This window comes from Erpetoichthys calabaricus, chromosome 17, assembly GCF_900747795.2.
Source record: "Erpetoichthys calabaricus chromosome 17, fErpCal1.3, whole genome shotgun sequence".
Classification (NCBI taxonomy): Eukaryota; Metazoa; Chordata; class Cladistia; order Polypteriformes; family Polypteridae; genus Erpetoichthys; species Erpetoichthys calabaricus.
In genome coordinates, this window is record NC_041410.2 from 79,854,010 (window position 1) to 79,878,338 (window position 24,329).

Consider the following 24,329-nt stretch of genomic DNA (forward strand, 5'->3'; position numbering starts at 1 on the left):
AACCACACTTTGCTATATGCATTACAAACCATCTTTCCTGCTAAAGTGTTTCATTAACAATTCAAAGTCAATAATTTTGTCCTGTTTTCACTTTTAAAATGAGGAGTGTAAAAAATGTAAGAAAAAGTTTTTTTAAAGCACAGACAAGACTTATTTTTTACTGTTTCCAGTACACACTAGGTTACCAAAAATTCAGTATGTGTTTTACATTACCCAAGAAAATCAGCTAAACTTGTTCAACAATGAATTTACACACAGATGACAACAGAAAGAATTACACACTAGCACACCTGGGACAGCTCCTGTGATGGGACAGTGGTCTGGAGTGATGGAACCCTTTTGACCCATGGGAGCTGACAGAATTTATTGTATGGGAATGACGTTACTAAATCAACATCTTTCACATCCTTAGATAAGCCGCAGGTAATCATCTAGTATAAAGACACACGTGAAAATTGTAAGGAGGTCCCACTGACTTCATCCAGAATACAGTAAGGAAAATTCAGTCTCATGATCAATTTCAGAATATGTATCAGAAAAGTGTTTTGTTACCAAAATTGAGACTCCAACTTCTACCTGTTAAGATTATTTTAGTGGTGCTGTTAAAGAAGTACAGTTTTCTAATTCTGTAGGCAGTGCAACAGCAACAGTGCTGACAGCAGGCTTGATATAAGTCCAAGGCTTATGACATACAGACGTACTCCTCTGGACCTTCCTGTAGTAAAATAACAAGCAGGTGTTAAGCCTGAATTGTTTGGTCAATCAAGACTTCAAGACTATAATGGAAAATTAGTGAGACTTTACAGTAAGCAAAGATATTTACTTTATGTAATAAACTGCTAAATCTAGTTTAGGGTTAATGGGGCAAGATCCTATCCTAGCAGCCTCAGATACAAAGCCAGAACTAACTTTGAATAGAATTTCAGGTTATCACAGATCACATTCATTTTACACACCAATGCTCACATATAAAATGGTCCAGTGTATAGTTTTCAATTAAGCTAGTAAGTACAGTATGTCTTTGAGATGTGGAAGTGCAGACATAATGAGAAAATGTAAACTCCATATATGCAGTCCCTTGACTACTGTAAAGTAGTAGTCCTGACTAGTAAACTTCCATGCCATAGAATTAAACATTATTCAATATCAACACACAAATACTAAAAATAGCAGAGGATGGCAAGACTAGACAGGATCTTCAACTAGGTATGTGGCCCTGGGCAAAATCTTTCCTGATAAAAACATGAGGCCAAGCTAAAGCACACTTGATCAGAACTGACTGTTAAGAATGGTACATTATATGTTATTTTTTTAGAGGGATGATTCATGACAATAATACAGCCATACCTCGAAAATCAATTTGTCTGTCATCCCAGGATGCCAGCACCATGGATAATGCAGCCTGCTGCTGACTGTTGAGGGCCAGAAGCTGATCTGCAGTGATGGCAGCTCCCTGATTATAAGTGAACATTTTTATCTGGGTGGGGCTAAACGCCACCTGCAACACAAACAGTTGTGAAAAAGAATGTTGAGAATCATCATAAGTGCAGCACAATCCTCACCAGTCAGCAAGAAAATCAAAATCGTGCACTTACAGATAACTTTGAAGAGGGAATGCTGGAAATAGCCAAAGGTGTAAGGCTTTCAATTTGTTCTTTCACAAGTGAAGACAACACAAAATCTGGAAGTCCAGCTAAGCCAAAAAAAAAAAAAAAAAAAAAAAAAAAAAAAAAAAACATGGTCAATCAAAATATGAATATAAAAGTCAGAAAAAAAACTGCAGGGTTGAACTTCTCACCTGCAATAGTTCCAATCTCTAGGAAGGTGTCACCCTGCCAGTTACTTGCTGGCCCAAATGCAAGGCTGTGCATTAGCAGCTTGGTCATTTCTTCCAGCTGATTTTCAGAGCAGGGTAGTTTCAACTGCCCAATCCAAATAACTGATTTACTGGTGAAATCAAACACAGCAGAACAAATGGAAAGGACACTTCTAATTGAGTCATAATTTACTCCATAATGAAGGGAATGCAAAATATATTTTAATGTCAAATTAACTTGCAGAGGTGCATAATTGTACATTTCAATATCTGGACAATCCTAGGACTAGTTTAAGATTACACAAATACCTAGCTCTGGAATTAGATGTCACACTCTTTTCAAGTCCAGGCTTCTAAACTATACTTGTCTCTTCTTCCCAGGAAGATGATAACATACAATGGAAGCCCTGAATACTTTAGTTGCATTTACTTTTGATGTATTAACATTCTGTAGTAACCACCTACCTGAATTCCACAGGATTCATCTTAGAAATGTCTGATACCTTACTGCCACAGATGATGTATCCAAGTGCCACCAGAACACTAACATCAAAGCTACCTGAAGTCTGTTTGCTAGAGTTTAGATAGGCTGTGTAGAGGGCAGACAGCTGTAAAACAATGCACGCAATACTGTAGGTGAGTGGTGAGAAGACATACTGTATAATGTAACATGACACATGGAGAACTGGATCTTACCATATTTTAAAAACCTCATCCATATATTTTCTAGACCTGCTTATCTGTTTGGGTTGCAGGGGTATTGAGTCTATTCCTGTTTACTGACATTGTCAAAATTAAGATGACACACCAAAAGCTTTTTTTCTCTTGAATATGAGAAGAAAGGATAAATACATGGATCCTCTCAAATCATATTATTCCCCAAGGCTCTGTCAAAACTGAGCACCTCAAAAGGGGATGGCAGAACATACTGTATGATACAATATATTGAGATGAGCTGGAGTTTAAATGTACAGTAAAGGGGCTTTTATGGATGAGAAGGACTTCTCAGAATCTCTTTGGGTATGGAGGCATTTCTAAGGACTGGTTGGGGGAAAAAGAAGGATTCTGTAAAACTGGCTAATACAAGAAAGTCTTTTCTAGGTGATGAATAAACCTGACACAGTAGTGTGAAAATCTTCCCGAGCTTTGACTGGAGGGAGAACTGACTTCCCATAGACCTCTTAGTAAAAGTAATTCTCCTGTACAGACCACTTTCCTAATCTTGCTATCCAGTCCATAAAGTTACCTGTCGAGAAGACCATATTTCAATTTTCCCCAGAGTGGCAACAGTTGTCAGGTCTGAGAGGTCCAATTGCATGAGCTCATTTTCTGTGAATCTTGTGGCTATCAGCCCAAGGAACTTGATGGCTTTTGAGGGCAGAGAAGCAGCAGGTCCAAAAATCTAGAAAAAATATGTTTGTATTAGTGCTGAGGTTTAGCAAAACAAAAGCTCTGCTTCTTTCAGACATGGAAAAATAAACTGTACATGCCCAAGCCAAACAATGTAAATCTTATGTCAAGATTAGTTAAACACAGCACTGCACAGCCAGAATTAGTATCTTTTTAGGGGTTTTCTGTGACCAGTTAAGAAAATTCAGGATTCTTGTTGAATACTCAATAGTGTTTAAAATGTACCTGCTTAAATCTGAGCAGTAACTGAGAAAGATTCTCTGGCTGGAAGTGTGGGTCTTGACCAATGGTTTCCAGGCAATTGATGAAATCATCTGTTGACATGCTTTTGAGACTTTCTAGATCCCATGCTGAAGGCAACGTAGACTGGACACTGCTACAACTTGGAGGCAAAGCTGTGGGAGAATGCACAAAAATATAGATAGTACTTTATTTGTTCCAAGGAGGAGAAATTTAGCTTTTACAGAAGCTCACAAACAACAATAACAATTATAACAAACAAAAATAACAATCTCCTTCAAATACACACCAAAATTATTGAAAGAAAAGTTCTGACTTGGCTAAAGATAAAAAAAGAGTGGTCACAGTGGGGAGTTATTAAGGCATATTGTGGTAGGTATGAAGGGGACCCAGTTCCTTGATTTTACTGATGTTAAATTGCAGACAATTCAAATATGTCATCATACTGAATATTTGCTGGGTGAATGAAAACATCAGCAAATGAGCAATAAATGAAGATGCAGAGCAAAAATGGGATGGACTTGCAGGACATTGCAAAATGGCTGGTGTTGTGCAAATGCATTGGGGCACTGTGGTAGAAAACACAATTTGATAAGATGTGCACAACAGAGAAGAAAAATCTCAATGATGAACTCACCAAGTTTTGGTGAAAATCCACTTTTGACTACACTCAAAAAATACTGCAGCAGAAACTGCTGGCTTCTGAGCATGGCTTCCTTGTCTGACTCTTCCACATTCTGCGCGCAGGCGATTCCAATTGCACTTTTATCCCACTGTTTCTGGGTTTGGAATAACCGCTCAATTCTTTCAAGTGACATGAGGCTCTGAAGCACAAGCAAATACAGTCAGTACTTGGCTGTGGGATTACTTAGAATATATTGCACAAGGAAATAATAATAATACATTTTATTTATACAAGGCGCCTTTCTAAGCACTCAAGGACACCAAACAAACAATAAAAAAATTATAAATAACTTAAAACATCATAAAATACAGAAAATATAAAAATTAAAAACCAAACAAAGCCACTGTAATCATAGTGAAAAAGTCATTTTAAACAGATGGGTTTTAAGTTTACATTTGAAATTTGAAAATGATTCGATATTTCTAAGCTCAGTAGGTAGTGATATCCAGAGCTTGGGAGCAGAATGGCTGAATGCCCATGGTGGTTAGAAAGGCGAGAGGGACGGTCAGATGGATGGAGGAAGAGGATCTAAGGTTACGGGAGGGAATGGCAACATGAAGAAGGTTGGACAGATATGGAGGAGTGAGGTTATGAATGGCCTTGAATGTTAACAGCAGAATTTTAAAATCAATTCGAAACTTAATCGGGAGCCAATGAAGCTGCTGAAAGACCGGAGTAATATGGTGAATAGACAGGGTTTGAGTAATGATGCGAGCAGCAGAATTCTGGACCAGCTGAAGCTTATGGAGAGATTTATTAGAGAGACCAAAGAGGAGTGAATTGCAATGGTCCACACGAGAAGTAACAAGACTGTGAACAAGAATGGCAGTGGTATGGGGAGTGATGCGATTAATATTACGTAGGTGGAAGTAAGCAGACTGGGTAATGTTATTAATGTGAGATTGGAAAGATAGAGTACTGACAAGGATGACACCCAGACTCTTGACCTGAGGTGATGGGGAAACAAAGGAGTTATCAATATCAAGTGAAAGATGATCGGCTTTGGATAATGATGATCTTGTACCAATGAGGAGAACCTCAGTTTTGTCACTGTTTAATTTAAGAAAATTTGAAGAAAACCAGGATTTCATTTCAGCAATGCAGTCAATAAGCGAAGATGGTGGAAAAGAAGAGGTGGGTTTACTAGCAAGGTAGAGCTGGGTGTCATCAGCATCCATCCATCCATCCATCCATTTTCCAACCCGCTGAATCCGAACACAGGGTCACGGGGGTCTGCTGGAGCCAATCCCAGCCAACACAGGGCAGGAACCAATTCCGGGCAGGGTGCCAACCCACTGCAGGACACACACAAATATACCCACACACCAAGCACACACTAGGGCCAATTTAGAATCACCAATCCACCTAACCTGCATGTCTTTGGACTGTGGGAGGAAACCGGAGCGCCCGGAGGAAACCCACGCAGACACGGGGAGAACATGCAAACTCCATGCAGGGAGGACCCGGGAAGCGAACCCAGGTCCCCAGGTCTCCTAACTGCGAGGCAACAGCACTACCCACTGCGCCACCGTGCCGCCTGTCATCAGCATAACAGTGAAAATTAAAGTTATATTTCCGAAAGATATTGACAAGGGGAAGAAGGTAAATAATAAAAAGAAGTGGCCCCAGGACAGAGCCCTGGGGCACACCTGAAGTAACAGCAGTGGGTTGGGATGTGAAAGTTTTAAGATGAATGAACTGAGTGCGGTCTGAGAGGTAGGATCTGAACCAATCAAGTGGAGTGTGGGTAATTCCAATCAAAGATAATCTATTAAGGAGAATGATATGACAAATAGTATCAAAGGCCTAAATATCAAAGAAATATATTAAACACTTTCAGCAAACAGGATGCAATGAAAAAAGATGCTAGAAGAGCTAGGATCTGAAATGGTAAGGAGCCCAATGATTCTGTATCATTTAACCACTGAGCAACCAGTGTATGTGAGAAATGAGAACTTAAAAAGCTCTCCTCGGATGTGGACTACTTTTCAGTATTGTGTCTGCTGGTCATGCAGTTGAAGAGAAAGAAAAGGCAAGTGAAATAAGCTAGAAGCCTTTGCTAGAGTGTTAATTAGAAATTAATAGCAAAAGTTCGGTAACATACTGCTTAACGTCCTGCATCGTTTTCTAGCAAGAGACCTGTTACTCACTTTTGGAATCTTCTTCATTGCAGCATTTGGTAGAAAGAACACAAATCTGTCTATCTGATCCATTTTTACATCGGTCCAATTGGATGCTGGACTGCAGGATTGACACAAGAACGTGGTTGTTATAGATAAATTAATGAAGAACAAATTAGTGCAGACAACACAGTGAGAGAGCTCTCAATAGGCCACAAACTACTTAGTTCAGGTAACTTGTTCTGCTTTTTGCATGCTTTATAGTAGGTTGTATTAACTGAAGGCATCAGCATATTGGCAATTATTAGCATCATTTTACTGAAGTGGGAGGAAGGAGTGGTAAATAGGCTGAGGGTGCAATTGATAAAGTTTATTGTCATATGTGCAGTACAATGAAATTCAAGCCATGTCTCTTCAGAACAGTTGATAATTATACAATACCAACAACATAAAAGTTGATATAGCATACAAAATATATACAGTATTTGTTCTTACAATTGACTGTTAAGCAACGTTATGACCAGTGAATAGAAACTGTCCCTGAACCTAATGCAAGTGCCAGTGGCCATGTACTATTTACCAAAATGAGGGAGAAAAGAAGCTATGTTGGATGTCTGAGGTGTTTAATAATATTGTTTGCCTTTCTAAGGCAAAGAGTGTTGTATATGTCCTGAACAGAAGGTAGCTGGGTGCCAGCAATATCCTATGCAGCTTTTACCACCTTATGAAGTGCTTTATGATTTTGAGCCAAGCAGGTACAATACCAGGATGTAGTACAGTAGATCCAGTGAGGATGGACTGCATTGTGTACCTGTTAATGTTATTGAGAAAAGATGGAGAAATGTGAACTGTCCTCAGATATCTGAGGAAGTAGAGGTGCTGTTGAGCCTTTTTGACAAGAGCTGAAATATATTGGGCCCACTTCAGTTCATCAGCGATAATCATTTCATAGTCTACTCCTTTCATTCCATGTATAAAATACACTTAGAAAGTTTCAGAATAGGTAGATGACATATAGTCAGCATCAGGAAATATCAAAAATAAATACAGAATGAAACTAATGGTATATGTGTATGGTGATCTTACCGCTCATAAAGAGAATCTCAAAAAGAAAAAGAAAGCGGTTTTGAAATTAAAAAAACATTTCCTTAAACTTATTGCAGACTAAAGCAACAAACAACATCACAGCACACTTGTTATTTGATTCTGACATTTTCTGATTATATTAGAATCCTTGAAAAACTGTATGTATTAAGTTGACAGGTGAAACAAGAAAGATATATAATTTGACATCTATAAAGAAAACCGCTTTTACACTTGAAAAACTGTGCCCATGTGGACATTCTGGTGAATATACAAAGGTAAAATAAAAATTAATTGATGAAAAACTAAAACTAATTAAAAACTAAAAAAGAACAAAAAAATTAAATTAAAGAATTGCAAAAATTGAAACACTGGGCTCTGGGTATAGGTGTTCCCGCAGTGTGGATCTTGATCCAAATAGCTTTTGGCTCTTGCTAAGGTACTGAAGCTGAGGTAGCCAATTTCAGCCATTGTTACTGTGTTGCAGAAAACTTTGCAAGATGCCACTGAGCATATAGTGTGCTGCATTTCAGGTCGAACGTACTTTGGCAGTGTCTGAGATCAGAATGACTGATGACTGAATGTTAAAATGGTAAGTATTGTGGGGTATGCACGTACATCAAGGCTAATAATTTAGGTATTTCCAGTATTAACTTGTCTACCAATATAAAAAGAACCTTAGAGGTTATTGTCCTTTTATTAAAATTTTTATGATAAAACACCTTTATATCCATATTACTAAACGAGAATGGTAAACCGGATATGGACGCAGGGTCGTGCCCGTGGATGCAAAAGACATAGTGCGCAAGCGCCACACAAAGCCCCCCCGAGTGAAACGGGAGAGACTACCCACGTGCGCAGACAACACACAAAGCACCAAACACCAGAGCAAAACCGGACAGACTACGAACCGTCAGAGTAGGAAACAAAGTAAAACGTCATAAAGAGGTTAAAGAACAGAGACAAACACATAGACAGCAGGTTACAAAACAAAGCCCCCCTCCCCACAGTAAAACGAGAGAGACTATGAACGGTCTGACATGCCGCAAGCAGGATAAAGCGAGGTCAGAAATAAAACAGAGTAGGAAACAAACTAAAACTTCATAAAGGGATTAAAGAACGGGGACGAACACATGGAGAGCGGGTTACAGATGATGAAACCTGGAATGCAACAGCTACAAAAAAACCTAGGCACTAAACACATGCACACCGAGATACAGAATATAAAGGCAGAACCAACGACAGTTAAACGTCCACACCACACAGCGGAGGTGGACCCTGAAGGTTCAGGCGCCTACATCGGGCGTCACAAAGCCCAGTAAAGTACAAAAGGCAAATGCGCCTACACAGCATGGTAAGAACCGACATAATACGGAATGCGCAGGCGTGGCCGCCATATTGTGAGTGGCACTAATGCGTAGATCTAATGAACGTGGACTCCTACAACGCGCGTCTCAAACTGCATAGGCAAAGCAGGCACGGGTTCAACACGACACAGCTTGAGTTACCGAGATATAAACACGCGCCTGCCTGGATATAATTAATTAACGCAAGTGCCTACAACGTGCGTCTGAAATGACACAAACCAGGCGGAGACTCCTCCAAAAAGAAACAGCTCGACTAAACGATATACGAAGTGAAACGGGAAACACTACAGAGTCCGCAGTGCTCCACAATGCACCGCATAATAGTTCGGAAAGAGCTTCGTATTAACAGTGGAGAGACCCACAGTGACACGGGCGAACGCTCCGTATTAAACATACGTCATCCTCTCACATCCAATCTATACGGCATAGGTGAATCACATTACAGTTATGCATTATTAACATTACGATAAACATCACGGTATCGCAAACAAATAAAAATTATTACTCGAAAAAGGGAAAATATAATCAGGTACGTACGGGGCTCTGTGTTGACGGTGGAGAGCCCCAGAGTGACACAGGCAAGCTCTCCGTATTAAACGTGCGTCATCCTCACACGTGGCTACCCAGCGGGCACGGGTTCAAAACGGCGGGGGTAGGCGAGCGAGGCGAGCAGGGGGCGGAGCCCCCTTGTAGCATTATAAAGCTAATTAACATTAAATGTAGAATTATACTGGCTCACCTTGTTGCTCCATTATGGCAATGTGAAACAGTTCCATTTATGGCTGAGGGTGCTAGTACCTACCTACTGTACAACTCTTTTTTAGTCCTTGCCCTCATATGGAACGTTATAAAGCAAGAGCTATGATTTTTAAAATATATTGTAACAAAGATAAGAAACATATTATGAGAAAGTTATCTTGCTTTTATGCAAGGTTAATGTGCTTATCACCCACTTAGAACTCAGAAAAAAAACCATTTGCATATGCTAGTTTTCACAGCATTGACTGTTAGCTATGAGTCACTGAATCCTAGCAATCTATTTACGATGAAATAAAGCTGTGAAAATGACAACTCCATCTAAAATCCAAGTGGTAGGAAACCAGACATGTGGCCATTATAACCTTTTGTGCAAACATTGTAACATAACACTTTTTTCTTACTTAAAACTATATTCCCTGAGAGGCACTAAACAGTGGATAAAAGGGTTACACTACAGTCTCTCACATCCTGTTCCATGGTGAGTTGGCTAAAAGCATGCCAAGAAGCTGGGTCCTTTGAAAAGCTGGTGTCTCAGCTGAAGTCTAGTGTTGTATATAAAGTTGCAAACGTTGATTTAAGGAACTGAATGAATTCATGTTCTGAGATATTCATAAGCAAAATAGTATTTCATATTCCAGTCACTTGAAAAAATCTGATATATCATCATCACATTTTAGGGTGACCACATCCATGTAACACTTCAGTATGTAATATTCAAATGTTGTCAAATAATTCTTAATTGTTGAAGTTATGTGTGCAAAATCACCTGTTCTGTTGTAGCTCCACATCACAATTGAACTGATTGCCATTGAAAAGTGGCACTTAAGTGCAATACAATTAAATAGGGAATTCAGTTTCCTTCTTCTAAGGGAAGATATGTATGAAAAGCAAACTAAGTTAAAGGTACAAAAAGAGATGGACACAGTGTGGTTAACTTTTATGACTGACAAAAGTTACATACCCAAAAACATTTGTCTCTTCCAGCATTGCCCCCAGAATATCTCCTTTAGTCTTGTCAATGCACCCATTGTTAAGCTCTTGTATATTTTCTGCTAGAAAGGGCCGGGAAAGGTTGATAAAGATCTCTTCCACCACCATAGATGCCATCACACCAAGTGACTCAAACTCTTCCTTGGTGAACTCCCCACCATAGACACCCTATAAAGAACAAGACATCTTATGTTTAGTATGCATACAGTCACAAGTAATAGTAGTCACCTACACATAAGGATGAAATGTTTAGAAGTCACTGCAATAAAACAAGGCAAAATTTTAGGAATAAAACTTTGCATAGAGCTATTGTTCATTTTGAATCTCAAATAATAGGAGATGTATGTATATAAAGTTGTTCAGCCTTGACTGAGACAAACCAAACAATACAGAATAATTTTCATTAATCTGGATCATTACAGCCATATTCCCAGTCGAAATTGGTTTAATGAGTAAACCTTTTACATTTGCTTATTTGGCCGACACCTTTATCCAGTGTGACTTATGACATTTATGATTGTGACAATTGGTTACATTTCTTTTGGTTTTCCAACTGGAGTACAGGCAGGTCAAGTGACTTGCTCATGGGCACACAGTGTCAGTAGCAGGATTTGAACCTACAACCTCAAGGGCTGAGATCCAAAGCCTTAACAACTACACCACACTGCCAAAGTCTTCTAGAGTCAAACAGAGACAAAATAGAGTAAATGAGCTTCTTTCTGAAGCAGATTCACAACAAATGCAGCCACTGTCATCTTGTTTCACACATTCTTATGTAAAAACTTAATATATTTCCTGTTCATACCAGCCTCTGAGCCACTTTATCCACTAACAGGAGCTGTCTGATCTTTGGAAGATTGAGAAATTCATTTGGATCCTGGACAATCATTGTTCGCAAACTTTGCATCACATCAGTAGACAGCCTTTTAACCTTGCTGATCCTGAAAATACAGGAGAAATATCCAAAGGTAGGTCCAGATTAATGGCCAACGGAGTGTTGCTGTTAGCTCTTCAACTCCTTCACCAACATTTTCCACCAGATTAATGCTAAGCATACAAAGTATAATACAATAGCTTATTCAGTATATAAGAAGAAATCAACAGAAGCAAGGAAGCATACAGTACTATTACATCAGAAGAATTAGAACAGTATAGGAGGATACTGTTACTTTGTGATCTTGGTAAACAAAGAAGGCGCACTTACGGGAGCTCAACTGCCACCTGGGCACCTAGATCCTGCAGCAGCACTGTTGTTAAGCTGACATTGCTCATCTGCTCAATTATGCACTGTTTCTGGAAACAAACAGGAAGTTAGAGAAGCGTTCCTACAATTGTTGATGGATGTAGGAAATCCATTTCAGACTTTTAACTATAAATTGCAGAAAAACTAACACTTTTGGGTACATTATGTCTGAGATGAGCAGTTTTTGTTTCTTTCGTTTTCCGTCTAAATTACTTTAATCAAATATACTTTCCCTAACATCACCTGCCAACTATAAATGTCTAACATCCGATGCAGATATGTCCCTAAACATTAGAGGATCACCACCAAGTCAAGCAATAGGCATGACTGTATTACTTGACTCATTCAATTCCCACAATTATTCTCTTTTACATACCAGGGCACTTGGCAGCTGCACTGCAACCTCCTGAAAGAACAGTAAAATCTTATAACCAGCCGAGGAGGGAGATGTTGAGCTGAAAAGCAAGTTGCCTAAAGTTGTGCAGTCAATACCTTGAAGAATTTTTCCAAGATATCTGTACAAACGAAAAAGGAGTTAATAAGTGCTCATAATTCTTCAACATTTTAGCTTGTTACTGAAAGAATAGAGAATATTAAATAAAGGATTTCATTTCAAATCCACATATACTGGATATTACATGTTATAACAGTGAGCTCTGTTTCATGGCAAAGACCTTTCTGCATAATTATGTCCTAATGACGTTAATTCATTCAGGTGGTCATAGGGATAGACAATATGTTTTAGAAGATTTGCTGTACTAGACACACATTTCTAAATTATTCTTTTCACATTTTACTCTTTCTGCATAATTTGGTTTCTACAGATGAAACTATAAGACCCATTCATAGTCTTCATGATTCCTGAATTGGGATGAGTACAGAAGATCTTTAGAATGACTGTTGGTCAACAAGGGAAATAATGATCGCCAAACCAAACAAAATCCTAAGAAAAGTGAAAGTCTTACTTACTGAAGGAAGCTCTCTGTCCTGATCCTCTTGTCACGTTGGGTTTCCCTGAAAAGGAGTTTAGCCTGAAAAGCAAATAAAAATATCTTATTTTCATTGTCATTTTCTCCCCACCAGCTAACAGGTGAGATGTTATACCCACAAGTCTTTGCCATAAGTGTTATTTATGACGAGTGGAGGATGAGTAGGCTTCAAGGAGAAGCATGTAAAACACAGGAAAGCAGCACTTCACAAGCCTGCTCCTGAAACATGAGGCCTCTTTATATGTTTGCATGCTGTTCAGAGTAGGTAGGAAGTTGAAAGTTTGTGAATTCAAGTGCATATGCGCATGTTAATATTACTGAGACCAAAGATGAGTTCAGCACTATTTTTTCATAATCAATTGCTGTTGGTGTTTAATGGCAATAAATTGTTTAATTGAATGTAAACTTTATTTATGTCCAATATGACTTGTCCATGTTCTCAAGGTGCTAGACCTTTCAGAATATACTAAATGCCTGGCAGCATTTACCTTTGAAACACGTTTCAAAGAGTATAATAATCTGTATATGTTTCTTTAGCATTAAGATTTCAAAGGTTAATTAGCTGATAGATTTATGAATAATTCAATGTATCCCTGGAATAGATTAGACCAACTTCCTTTTTACATAGCTCGTCCACAATATCATGGCTCTGAGCATATACAGTATAGTTAGTATATTAGAAATGATATCACACAAAGTTAGTATAAAATACTAACATACATTATAGTATGTTTTATTCAGACAAAAAAGGAAACAATAAGTCTTGTAAAATGAAATGTTGTATAAAAATTATCTAGGGTTGTAAAGTCCAGGAAGAAAGTTCAAAGTCTGATAGGCCAAGGACAACTGGCTGCTTGATCCCTTCTAGGGTACAAGTGTGACTCACTCGAGACCCAATAATAGAATGATTGCATAGCCAGCTGATCATGAAGTCAGGATTATTTGTTTCTATCACTGTAATGATATGTACTGACGTGTTGGAGTACAGTGAAATGTACTATACAAGTATTCTTCAGCTAGTCATGTATTATTACAGAATAATTCAATTTTGGCTTCATTCTCCTGACCTGCTGGTTGTTCCATGACATGCGACTAGTAGCTGAGATGTTGGAGAGCAGAGCCTGCAGCTGTGATTTTACAATCAAAAGTGGGGTCTCAGAAACCAGAGGCTCCAGGATGTCAAACCACTCTTTGACTCTGTTAGATGCCTAGATTTAAAAAAAAAATAAAAGACAGAGCGCTAAAGACTAAGCAGCAGAATCAGTAAGTGCAGCGATAGACAAATATGTTTCTCAGTACCGGAAAAGCTGTTGTCTTATAGAAGACATTATAAATGTTAATTTTACACTGAAGAATATCATGTACTGCCGCCAGGGGAAAACAACAAAACCCTGGGCCACTGTATGATCAGAATACTGCTAGGAAAAGCAGTTTATTATCGAAATCTTTGATCAGTGCTTGTCCTTATTTATAACCCACTCACCACACACCTCAGATCAGCACAAGATCACATGTTAAAGCGATGAAAGGAAAAAAAAAGAAAAATGTATATTTACATATTAACAAACAAGACAGCTTAAGTAATTTCCCCCAAAAAAACAAGTACATAACAAGAATCAAAGACAAACTTTTACAGATTAGGGTGTGAGATGTTCTTGTCTGAGATAACCCAGTTTCCCCAAAATGGATCACTGTCCTTACAGCTCATGAGCACAGTGAAAAGCAGGAAGCCCTACAGAGTACGCCAGCAGCCGAGCCAATAACAAAACATTCTGTCCTACCAGTTCAAAAAGTCGATCGCTCTGGTGAAGCCACAAAAAAGTTTGTCTTCAGAGACACGTCTCCCTTGTTTCCCTGAATAAAATTAAACCTTCTTGCAGCAGGTGGATTTTTGGCACTATCTCGCTGCTTCTCCTTGCTCCACCGCCCAATGTCTCTCTCTCTCTCTCCCTCTTCTTTTCCGGTTAAATCATCTTCAGCCCCAACCGTCCTGTCTGCGCTGTGTCTTTCCCTTAAAGGTGTATTTCCCTAAGGAGATGCAAACTGACTACGGAACAATAGTACATGTGGCACCCGTTACATATTCCCCACCCCCAACCGAAGTGAAGGGCCAAAATAGGGCTTCATGTTGGTTACATGCACTGTATCCAGTTTTATCCCTGTGTCTGTAGCCCATTGAACGTGGTAATTAACAGGACCTAATTTGCTAAGTACCGTAGCTGGGCCAAACCATTTCGGAGCTAGCTTCTCAGCAAATTTAGTTGATGCCTTACAGAGAGGGTGAGCCCTCAACTAAACCAGGTCACCCACAGAATAGAGAACTACTTTTCTCCATTTATTGTAATACCTTGCCTGTTTGGCCTGGGACTCCCTAACCTGCTTTTTGAAAGTTCTAATGCTTGTAATTGCTGATATGGTGTAGTATCAGGACATGGTGAAGTGATATGTCATCATCAACCCTTAACAAAAATTGTGTAGGTTGTACATTAAAACTACAGAAATCAGGTGTAACTGGCTTGATTTAACTGATAATGCACAAAGGGGGCATATACTGTCACACTTCGACTTGTTTTGAGTTTTAGAAAAGTTAATTTATTTCAAAATCATTGCCAGCACAAACACTAAACAGCTGAGCAATCAGCAGAATACGAACACTAATTTGGTAGTGAGCATGTCAAACAGCAAAACCCCACAGCTGTCTATGCTATTTATTACAAGGTTAACACCCCTGATATCAGCACTCATACCCAGAGTTTACTAGCAATGGTTGCCTTCTGGACAGGATTCAGGAGAGACTTCCAGTTACTGATATTTGCCAAACCATATGCAAGTGTGTCTTCTGACAGTCCCCGCAGAATCTCTGGACGCACCCCAGTAATGAGAGAGCCCAAACTGCTGAGTGTAACTGGAAGAATGTCCTAAAAAATGGATAAAATAAGAGGTGAGAAAAAAAATTACTCAAGAGGTCATAATGTTATGGTAACTTTCATAGGCAACATCATCTATACACAGCCAAAGGATATGAATGGAAGTGAGGTGTACATCACACAACTATTAACAAAAACCAGTGCAAAAACCTCAACTGGTCCAGACAAATCTAGAGGGAAGAAAAGTAAATATAAATGGAGGCGGACCCTGGTCTAACTTGTAATAGGCTAGCTGTTGTGGGACTGGTTTGCCCAGGACTTTACTAGATGAGAGAGTGCTATTTCGGTATTGATTTGAGTGAAACTGACCTGGAATAGTCTCAGGTCAGTGAGGGGCTACCAGTAACTTACATCAATTAGTAAAACAAATCTCACCATATTTACAATGGCAAGAGTAAACACAACTTTGACCATATGTTCAGTATTGTGTGGCTTGATGAAATGTCTTCTTTAACATCCCTGTAGATAGCTGGCCTTTAGGCAGTCTGAGATTTCTGGTAGTAGATTGTGTTAAATACAGGGACTATATAATGAACTTATTATTTTATAGTTTCTGATGGTCAATATCAATTTTGAGGGTTTTAGTATATATATTGCATGGGATGCAATTAGGTACTTTGCAATAAATGGAAAAAAACAAAAAACAAAACAGGAAGAGCTCAGAAGGTTATTGTTCACATGCATGACCAGACAGAGGGCTGGGTCCTTTGTACTCACCGATTTCCTCAGGAACAGCTTGTCTACCAGCTCCTGGGCCTGCAGGCACACAGGGGTATAGGGTAAGTAAAACAGCTGTGAGGCTACAGCCTGTCAACCTAGACAGGTCTCTCAACCCTACCAGATGGTAGACTCTCTCATTTTCTCTTTGATCATTGACTGCATCAGTGGGTGACTGATGTACTCCGATCATAACTATGCCGAGGACACTGTTCTGTCCAACAGCTGCTAGGTGACCCAAGGTTTTAATTTACCTGAAATGGAGAGAACTCCACAGAGCTGAGCACTGGAAGCAAAGCTTCAACCTGAGAGGGCAGAAGCTGTTTGAGAAAGGGGAGGCCTAGATTTGGCATTACCACTGCCAAGTCATTGAGTTGCTCGATACTGAGGGCTGATACGTTATTCAAAAGTGTGCTATTCACAAGGAAGAGTGAAATCTGTAGAGAGACATATAAAAGCAGAAATAACAAAATGAAGCTAGAATTTTCCTAAATTGTAATCTCAGCAAAGGAAAATTAATGTTTACAGTTGTACCATTTCACTGGGAATGATGAAACCCATACGAAGGCAGTTCTGTATGCTTTTCTTAATGATGTCCATGGCAGGTGTGCGCAGATAGGGCAGTAAGTCAACCGTATGCCCTAGACAAGTTAGATTTCCCAGCCTAAAAAGGAATGATTGGCACAAGTAAGCAATTAAAGCAGAATGAGAGGTTACAATCAAAGGATCATGATCTGTGGACACCAGTCACTTTTGGGATCATACACCGGACTAGCTTCAGACAGTTCCAGAACATTCAAGGATGTCTCTCAAGACTCACTAAGAGGGGAAAAACACACCCACATTTGTTTACTACCATAATGGCCATACACACCTCTTGAAATCCTGGGATGTCAAGTTAGTATATGCCTTCAAAATACTTTGAGCGAGAAATTGCTGCTGAAGGTTTGTCATGGGGACAGCCAATAGTTTTTCAACATTCACCAACATCTAAAAAAAAATTGAAGGTTTTTGTTGAAAGTGGTTTCATTCTACATATGGTATACTTGCAAGAGCCCGAGAGGAGCCCTTGATTTTCAAGGCTGGTTTATTTAATGCCCTCCATCATACAATACAACAATACCTGAGCAATAACCTACAACAATACCTGAGCAGCAGACAGTTGCTGGAACTTGTTAAAAGGAAGGCAAGCCAGAAGAGCTCCTACTTCTTTGACAAATGCCATCGGCCACTTTGCCACACTCTGGAATTTAACCGAGTTGCCAAGCCAATTCCCAAATGCTGTTTTCTGGTCTTGATTTAGCTTGGGCAGGGAACTACCGATTGCCGACAATCTAAAAGCCAAAATGTTAAAGACACAAGCAATATTTCAAATGTTTTTATAGTGTTTTCCTACCCGTTCTTTAGACTCTTCACCCTTTCCTGAAGAATGTCATTTTGCTCCTTCATCATGAGATTCTGTACCAGTTTTTCACCATGTATAAATTACAACATATACACAAATTATCTTCAGCTACTGTTCACACCATTACAATTGCTAATTTCCAAAAAATGTCCCTTTCATGCTCCTGGTACTGTATTACTCACTCCTTCACAAAAAAATGACGATTTTTTCCAGTTCCATGCAGACATGTTACTCTCTAACCTCAGGCACTAATATCCCTATTTATAACCAGGACTTACACTATGAGGTTGTCTTGCAGGGCTGGCAGATTGGAGATATCTGAAACTGAAGCATAACTCAAAAGCTGTGACAGTTCAGCAAACAAAGAGGGATCTGCGATCACATATTTTTGCAGATATACCGAAGCTATAGTCTTCAAGTAGTCATCACTCAACTGCAAGAAAAAATACCAAGAAGGCCGCAGTCACAGCAGTAGGCCAGGAAAGTATGCAGTAGTTAAAAGTCAAAAGAAAGAGAGTACTGAGTCACAAAATAGTAAACATCTATACAAATAGTAGATATGACTTTGAGGTAGTTCATGATTTTGGTGTACCACCGAAACAAAGAAGATTTCTTATCTTTTCTGGAAATAATATTAAACATGGCTCCCTGGTCAAATCATAGCTTGATGCTTAACTGCTGCCTTTTAATATTGAGAATAACTAATTAACCCTAGTTGTTCTGAACAAACAAAAAGGGTCGAATTGTTGGGGAAAACTTTATCTTTTAGTTTGTAAGTGTTTCCGAGTATTCCTTTCCTATGTAACCAAGACTTTCTGTACACTTTTTTCCAGCACATATACCAAGGAGATGATGAGATCATATAATTTTCAACATTTCTAACTCCAGTACTACTGTATATATAAAAAGTTTCTATTCTAATTATTCTAGCTTTATAAACTAATGCGCTTCATTATTTACTTAACTGTGCTGTTCATATGCAGGTCTCCCTCAAGCTTGTTGTAATAAAGGATGTCCATCTTGGAAAAATTATGTGGTGATCTCTACTGTTATTTAAGATAATTTTTTGAACACACAGCTACACTTATCCTGTCTAATCAGGCTTCATCTCACCTTTAGGACTGCCCAGTTTCTGTTTAGGTATAGAAGTATCTGTCGTCCTGCTTTTACGTCCATAGCCATGAGTACAGACTTAATAATCTCAAGGGGAAGCTGAAAGTATTCCTGCAATCAAAAGCAATTCAAATCAATGACAATTCACCAATGCCACACATTTTTATGATTAATTTAATCCACCCCCAGAAGTGCCTGGTCAATTTAGCATCTCTCTATACTCACTGATAATTTGCTGACAGACTGCATACCTCACAGGAACCCTTTGTAAACCTGGTGTTGAAGCAATTTCCATATCATCATTATAACCCTACCTTCACTAGGAAGAAGTTTTCATCAGAGATCTCCCTGCCAGTCTGCATCAGGCTCATCAGGAGGTTCTGCTTGCAGAAAAGTAAACTTAGCATTAAAAGAGGACTCAACCCTCCCGCTTCCATCTTACATCTACTTGTACAATTCATTTGGTTTCACATTTCAATCTCCTGACCCCTATCACTTAGCCCTGGCAACAGCATGCATGCAACATTTTATTCTACCAAAGCTTACTTTGCAAACCTATACAGTAATTATAAAATGCTAAGGATTTTGTATGATGCGACTGTCAAAAGATTATGATGTGATACTTGCATAACCGTGGCTAGCGGCAACCTCTGTGAACTTCGCAGGGTCTTTGTCTTTCCTATGACAAACTGCATAGGGAAACTGATCAAGATGACATGGCAGAAAGAAAAAGGAGAGTTGTGACATCTACTGAACATGAAGCAAATTGCAGAAGTCAATTATGTGATAGAAGAAGAACAACAGCTACAGTATTTGCTAAGCACCAAGCACATGTGGCACAGCAACCAGCTGCTACTCGCAAACTACTGGTGCTGTAACCTTGATCTCGGCAGGACCAGAGGTCTGTGTGACTCTTGTCTTTTTGAAAAATGTTAGGTCCATAGCAGACACAAACACTAAAGAGAGGATTCTTCAATCTTTGTCTTTCTTTGCTTACATTTATAGGAATGAGAAAATAGAGCTACAGTAAATGAAAAAAGTCTATCATATTGCTCATTGTTTGGTAGTCTTTCGTGTAACCTGGTGTTGCAGCAGTTAGAATTGCTATCTCTTAACTGCTAATCTTTGATTGAATTACTAATAGGCTGTATGCACACTCTCTTCCAGATTTCATGTCAGCCAGCTGCTGCAATTCCAGCACTGATATTAAAACAGACTAGCTATGGCGTTTTCACTTGATCGCTACAAGACGTGACCAAATTTACGGTAAATAACATAAGTCACTTTATTCAAACAGTGTTACCAAACATTAGGAGCTAAAAAGGGGAAGGGCTTCAAACTCATCAAACTCACTTCAAGCTACATCCACAATTATGAAGGTAAGATCCAGATGTATTAAAAACTTGTGTCTACTATGAAATTACTTTAAAAAAACAGAATTTCAACAATTAGTGATTAAACTTTATTTAGGGACAGGTGAATATGTATGTAAGCTTAATACTGCAACAGCACTGGACAAGTTAAATCAGCCAGTGATGAGTAACCAAAAGAGTGAGCTGCCATTACATCATCAATAGCAAAAGCGCCTATACAAACTGAAACTCTGCACAGTCACAGGCAGTTTTTCCAACTAGTACGGCAAAAGGCAAGCAATCCTTTTAAGGATAGTGAGCCACCTCAAACAGCCATGTAAAGCTGAGACTCCATCCATTGTGGCATTTGGCATCAATGCTACAAAACATAATAACATGAGTCTGCTTGACATCTCACATTGTAAAAAAAAAATTTCTCTGTCTGAGACAGAAAAATGGTGAATGCCAAACCGCTGCTTCATTGTAAGGGTCTCACTTTGTTTCCTCAGCTGGAGGATCTACTCTCTGACAGACATGTTTTTATCAAGCGCTAGGTTGACAAATGTTGGATCCGGAGCCGAAGCATAATCAAAGTCCTCAAGGATTTTATCATCCTCCGTTGGTCACTGTCTCCTCTTCCAATAACCCAGTCATGAAAGAGGAACGGAGAAATAGTTCCCCTCAAAAAATGCAGGAACTGCCTTCTTCAACAGTCGCCACCCTGTCTCAGACCCTGGCTCATGAAAATCCTCTTTTTTAAAATGCTGGCTACAAACTCAGGTATGCTGACTAACCATAAAGCTCTTTCTCCGGATAGCTAAAATCCATTTAAATCAAGTTTCCTCATTGGAGGGAAGTGTATGAAAACTAAGTACCTTGTTGGAAGCTCGACATAAAGGTGCAGAAAAATGTTCAGCTGTAGCGCTATCTGTACGCAGAAACTTAAAACTTCTTTTTCTTGGACATTATCGCCACTAAACAAAATCACAACTGTAGTATGGGCAATGGAAGTGAGATATGCACTACTGTGTACATACTGTCTATTGTGAGTTTGACTGTCATGTCCAAACATCCGAAATGTGAGTGAGGAAGTGACTAAACCAGTAAGCCTTGTGGCAGGCTAAAGGACACATGACCCAAATAAGAAAAAAGTGAGTACTGAATGTTGGAGAACACAGCAATGTCAAATAAACAATCAATTCACAAATTTTACATTAATATAACACTTTAGACAACTTTCTAGAAATTGTCAACAAAGAGTGGTTCATTTAAGGAAATGTTGAATAAAAAAACCTGAAAACCTTAGCAAGGCAGGAACCAACCATAGCTGGGACACATGTCAATTGCTGGCAGGCCATTAGCGTACATCTGGTTTCGCTCACATGGAACCAATTTATAGTATTTAGTCAACCAACCAGAATATCTTTGGGAGAAATATGCATGACTTGGAGACAACCTATAACATGCAAAATTCCTATTGCTGGAAATCAATCCAGGGTCCAAACTGTGAGAGAAGGAGATATTGTTTGTCATTTCAGGATGTAGTTTAATAAATCAGATTGACTTGCTTAATCCATTAGCACATTTACTGTGTTTTTCATTCTCCGTTTTGACTAGTTGGTTAATAAGGCTTTTATGTCCTAATTAGCAAGCTAATTCTATCTCTTTCAAGTTTTAGCTTGATTGCATTTTGAAACACAGATGTTGCCACTTCCAAAAGTAAGACAAAACAACTCTATGCTGGAATGTCATTTAAGCCAAAAAATAGTTTTAAGTCGGAGATGTGGTTTATCTGGGAAGTATGACTAGCAGTTGAATATAACTTAGGGCTGATGAGTGAAGCCCATAATTCTAGAAGTGAGTTTAGTTGGTCACAGGAAAAGGGGAATTGCTTACTTTATTTTATATATAATTTATCATTGTAAGGAAGAGTGGTGGCCTTGAGGCTAGGGATCTGTGCCAGCAATCGGAAAGGTTGCTGGTTCGAATCCCATAAACACCAGAAGTGACTCTACTCCATTGGGCCCTTGAGTAAGGCCCTTAGCCTGCAATTTCCTTTGTCCTGCGTATAATGTGTATCTGCATCCAGCCTTACAAACAGGTCCTCCAACTCACAGGGAAAACTTGAGGGCAGGTGGCAGGATTGGCACCCCAGCCACAGTAAAAAAAAAAAAAAGCCCACACTACTCCAGTGTGGTGCTGAGGTGTCACCTGCTGTACTTGGGTCCCAATCCAGGTGGTCTGTTGTGTGGCGGGTGTGGTAACGTGTTATCAGTGCATGTTCCCAACCTTACTTACTTAGTTATCATTGTGAACACGTTCTTAAAACACATTACAAGTACCCAAGATGTGTTTACACATTTATACAATGAGAGTACTGGCAAATGACTCACTCATAGTCATACAACAAGTTTGTGCTAAGTACATAACCAGCAACCATGTTTTATTTTTAGATCAGGCCTCACCAAGGTACATTAGTAAAGGAAGTAGTAGGTAAACTATTTATAAGGTGTTAGAAAACAAAGCAGGCCACAACATTGATATTCGAGCACCTTACTAATTTCCCTGTTCAAAGAATGAATGGAGATCATTAAAGTTATAATCTCTGAGCATTTCCTGAAGAGGTACAGCAATAATGGTGAATGGGTAGCTTGTGATGAACTGCACTGTTCACGTATGCAATTAAAAACAATAAATTATCTGATCCTACTCTTGATTAGTTACAAATTCTAGGCCTAATAAATGCCTCATACACGCAAACACACCAAAAACGATCAAACCCACTTAATCCAATTCAGAGTCATAGTTGACCAGAGGCAACTTGGCAGCATCAGTCACTAGAGAGAAACCAGCCCTGGATTGGGGACAAATGTTACAGAAAACAGCAGGGCATTAGAAACAAGCCTAGGACGCTGGGCCCTGAAGCTGACTACAATACAGCTGTGACATCCTAAATGCAAGTAATGCAGGTATACTTATCAAATGTTTCAATAAATATATGCTACTTATATTCTAAAATGTTTTTATATTTGCCAATATAAATCTTGCAACTGTAAGGAGGCTTTATAAAGAGATAAAAGTACACACCCAAAAGGCTAAATTTAATTCAATCCTGGGTTGTGATCTAGTCACTGAGGAACCCAGCACTGAAACAAACCCCATTCTGAAAATTATGGAAATGTTTACAAAATATGAATGAAATTCAGAATTTTCAAAGTTTGAGCTGCAAATCTACTCACATTAACAATTTCCTCAAACCTAATGCTTGACCTGTGCTTACTGTGAAGAAATGCATACGCCAATAGCACAGTCTACTGAATTGTACACATCTTACGATGACTGGTCAAATTTCCACAGCAAAAATTGTATGCTCATAGTATCTTACTCACCCCAAAGCACTGTAGAAGAACTCTTTTTGTTGCAAAGTTGTCCTGAGTGCGTAGGTACATCATGGTGGACTGTAAAATACTCAGACGAATGTTCTCTGTAAGATGTAGAGAAACCAGGTGGCTCTCCTCCAGCACTGCTAGCAAAATAACTATTTTGTTCACTGATTTATGGAAGGATGAGACTACTTGCTGAATTGCGGTTCCGCCTACCTGGAACCCTGCCATTTCCATTCCACACTGAATAAGATACTCCATACTCTCTAGCCTGATACCACTGTACTGACATACAGTTGAAAGGTCACTGCTGCAGGACCAATTCAGCCAGGTCACTATATCTCTCACTAGGCAAGTCTGACTTTCTGTGGAGCAGATAATGCTGATCCAACTGTTAGATGTATCCATTTTCAGCTGAGATAGAAGCTCCTCATTACTGCAGACAACAGACGCAAACTGTTTTTTATTGTAATCCCAGCACTGCTGAATGATAGGAGAAGAAGGAACCTGAGCCACCCATTTATGGTACTGACACATTTCCAGGGGCAAGAAATGGTCAGCTTTGCTGCAATACTTAAGGAGCCAGGCACTGTCCACATTATTCAGCAGACCCTGGAGTATTGTCTGATTGCCACAGACCTTTTCTGTGAAATTATGGGAATCAAACTCACTGCAAGCGGCAACATCAGTCATGTCAATTGGCCTCATGTTACTCCAAGCAGCCACATCG

At 39.2% G+C, this 24,329-nt stretch overlaps 1 protein-coding gene across 1 annotated transcript; it reads right to left on the reverse strand.

The window, feature by feature from the left end:
- Positions 1–159: 159 nt before the first annotated feature.
- On the reverse strand, positions 160–24,310 carry LOC127526190 (stereocilin-like). The gene is made up of 25 exons (XM_051920875.1): positions 23,606–24,310; positions 19,179–19,244; positions 18,865–18,975; positions 18,030–18,184; positions 17,494–17,680; positions 17,221–17,336; positions 16,881–17,010; positions 16,601–16,783; positions 16,347–16,385; positions 15,450–15,620; positions 13,770–13,910; positions 12,683–12,744; positions 12,090–12,228; positions 11,675–11,763; positions 11,276–11,411; positions 10,442–10,638; positions 6,302–6,392; positions 4,104–4,290; positions 3,452–3,621; positions 3,063–3,218; positions 2,282–2,424; positions 1,799–1,947; positions 1,596–1,693; positions 1,348–1,498; positions 160–715 (listed from the first exon to the last, which is right to left on the reverse strand). Exons 1-25 carry the CDS (start codon positions 24,305–24,307, stop codon positions 621–623), a joined length of 3,864 nt encoding a protein of 1,287 aa, XP_051776835.1. The 5' UTR covers positions 24,308–24,310; the 3' UTR covers positions 160–620.
- Positions 24,311–24,329: the final 19 nt, after the last annotated feature.

Excerpts from the sequence above, each read along its gene's own strand:
- LOC127526190 (XM_051920875.1), bottom strand. The coding sequence starts at position 24,307 with ATGAGGCCAATTGACATGACTGATGTTGCCGCTTGCAGTGAGTTTGAT. Across the intron at positions 15,621-16,346 it reads AGCTGTTCCTGAGGAAATCG|GACATTCTTCCAGTTACACT; the intron begins GTGAGTACAAAG and ends TCCATTTTTTAG. Across the intron at positions 13,911-15,449 it reads CCATTGCTAGTAAACTCTGG|GCATCTAACAGAGTCAAAGA; the intron begins GTATGAGTGCTG and ends TTTTAAATCTAG.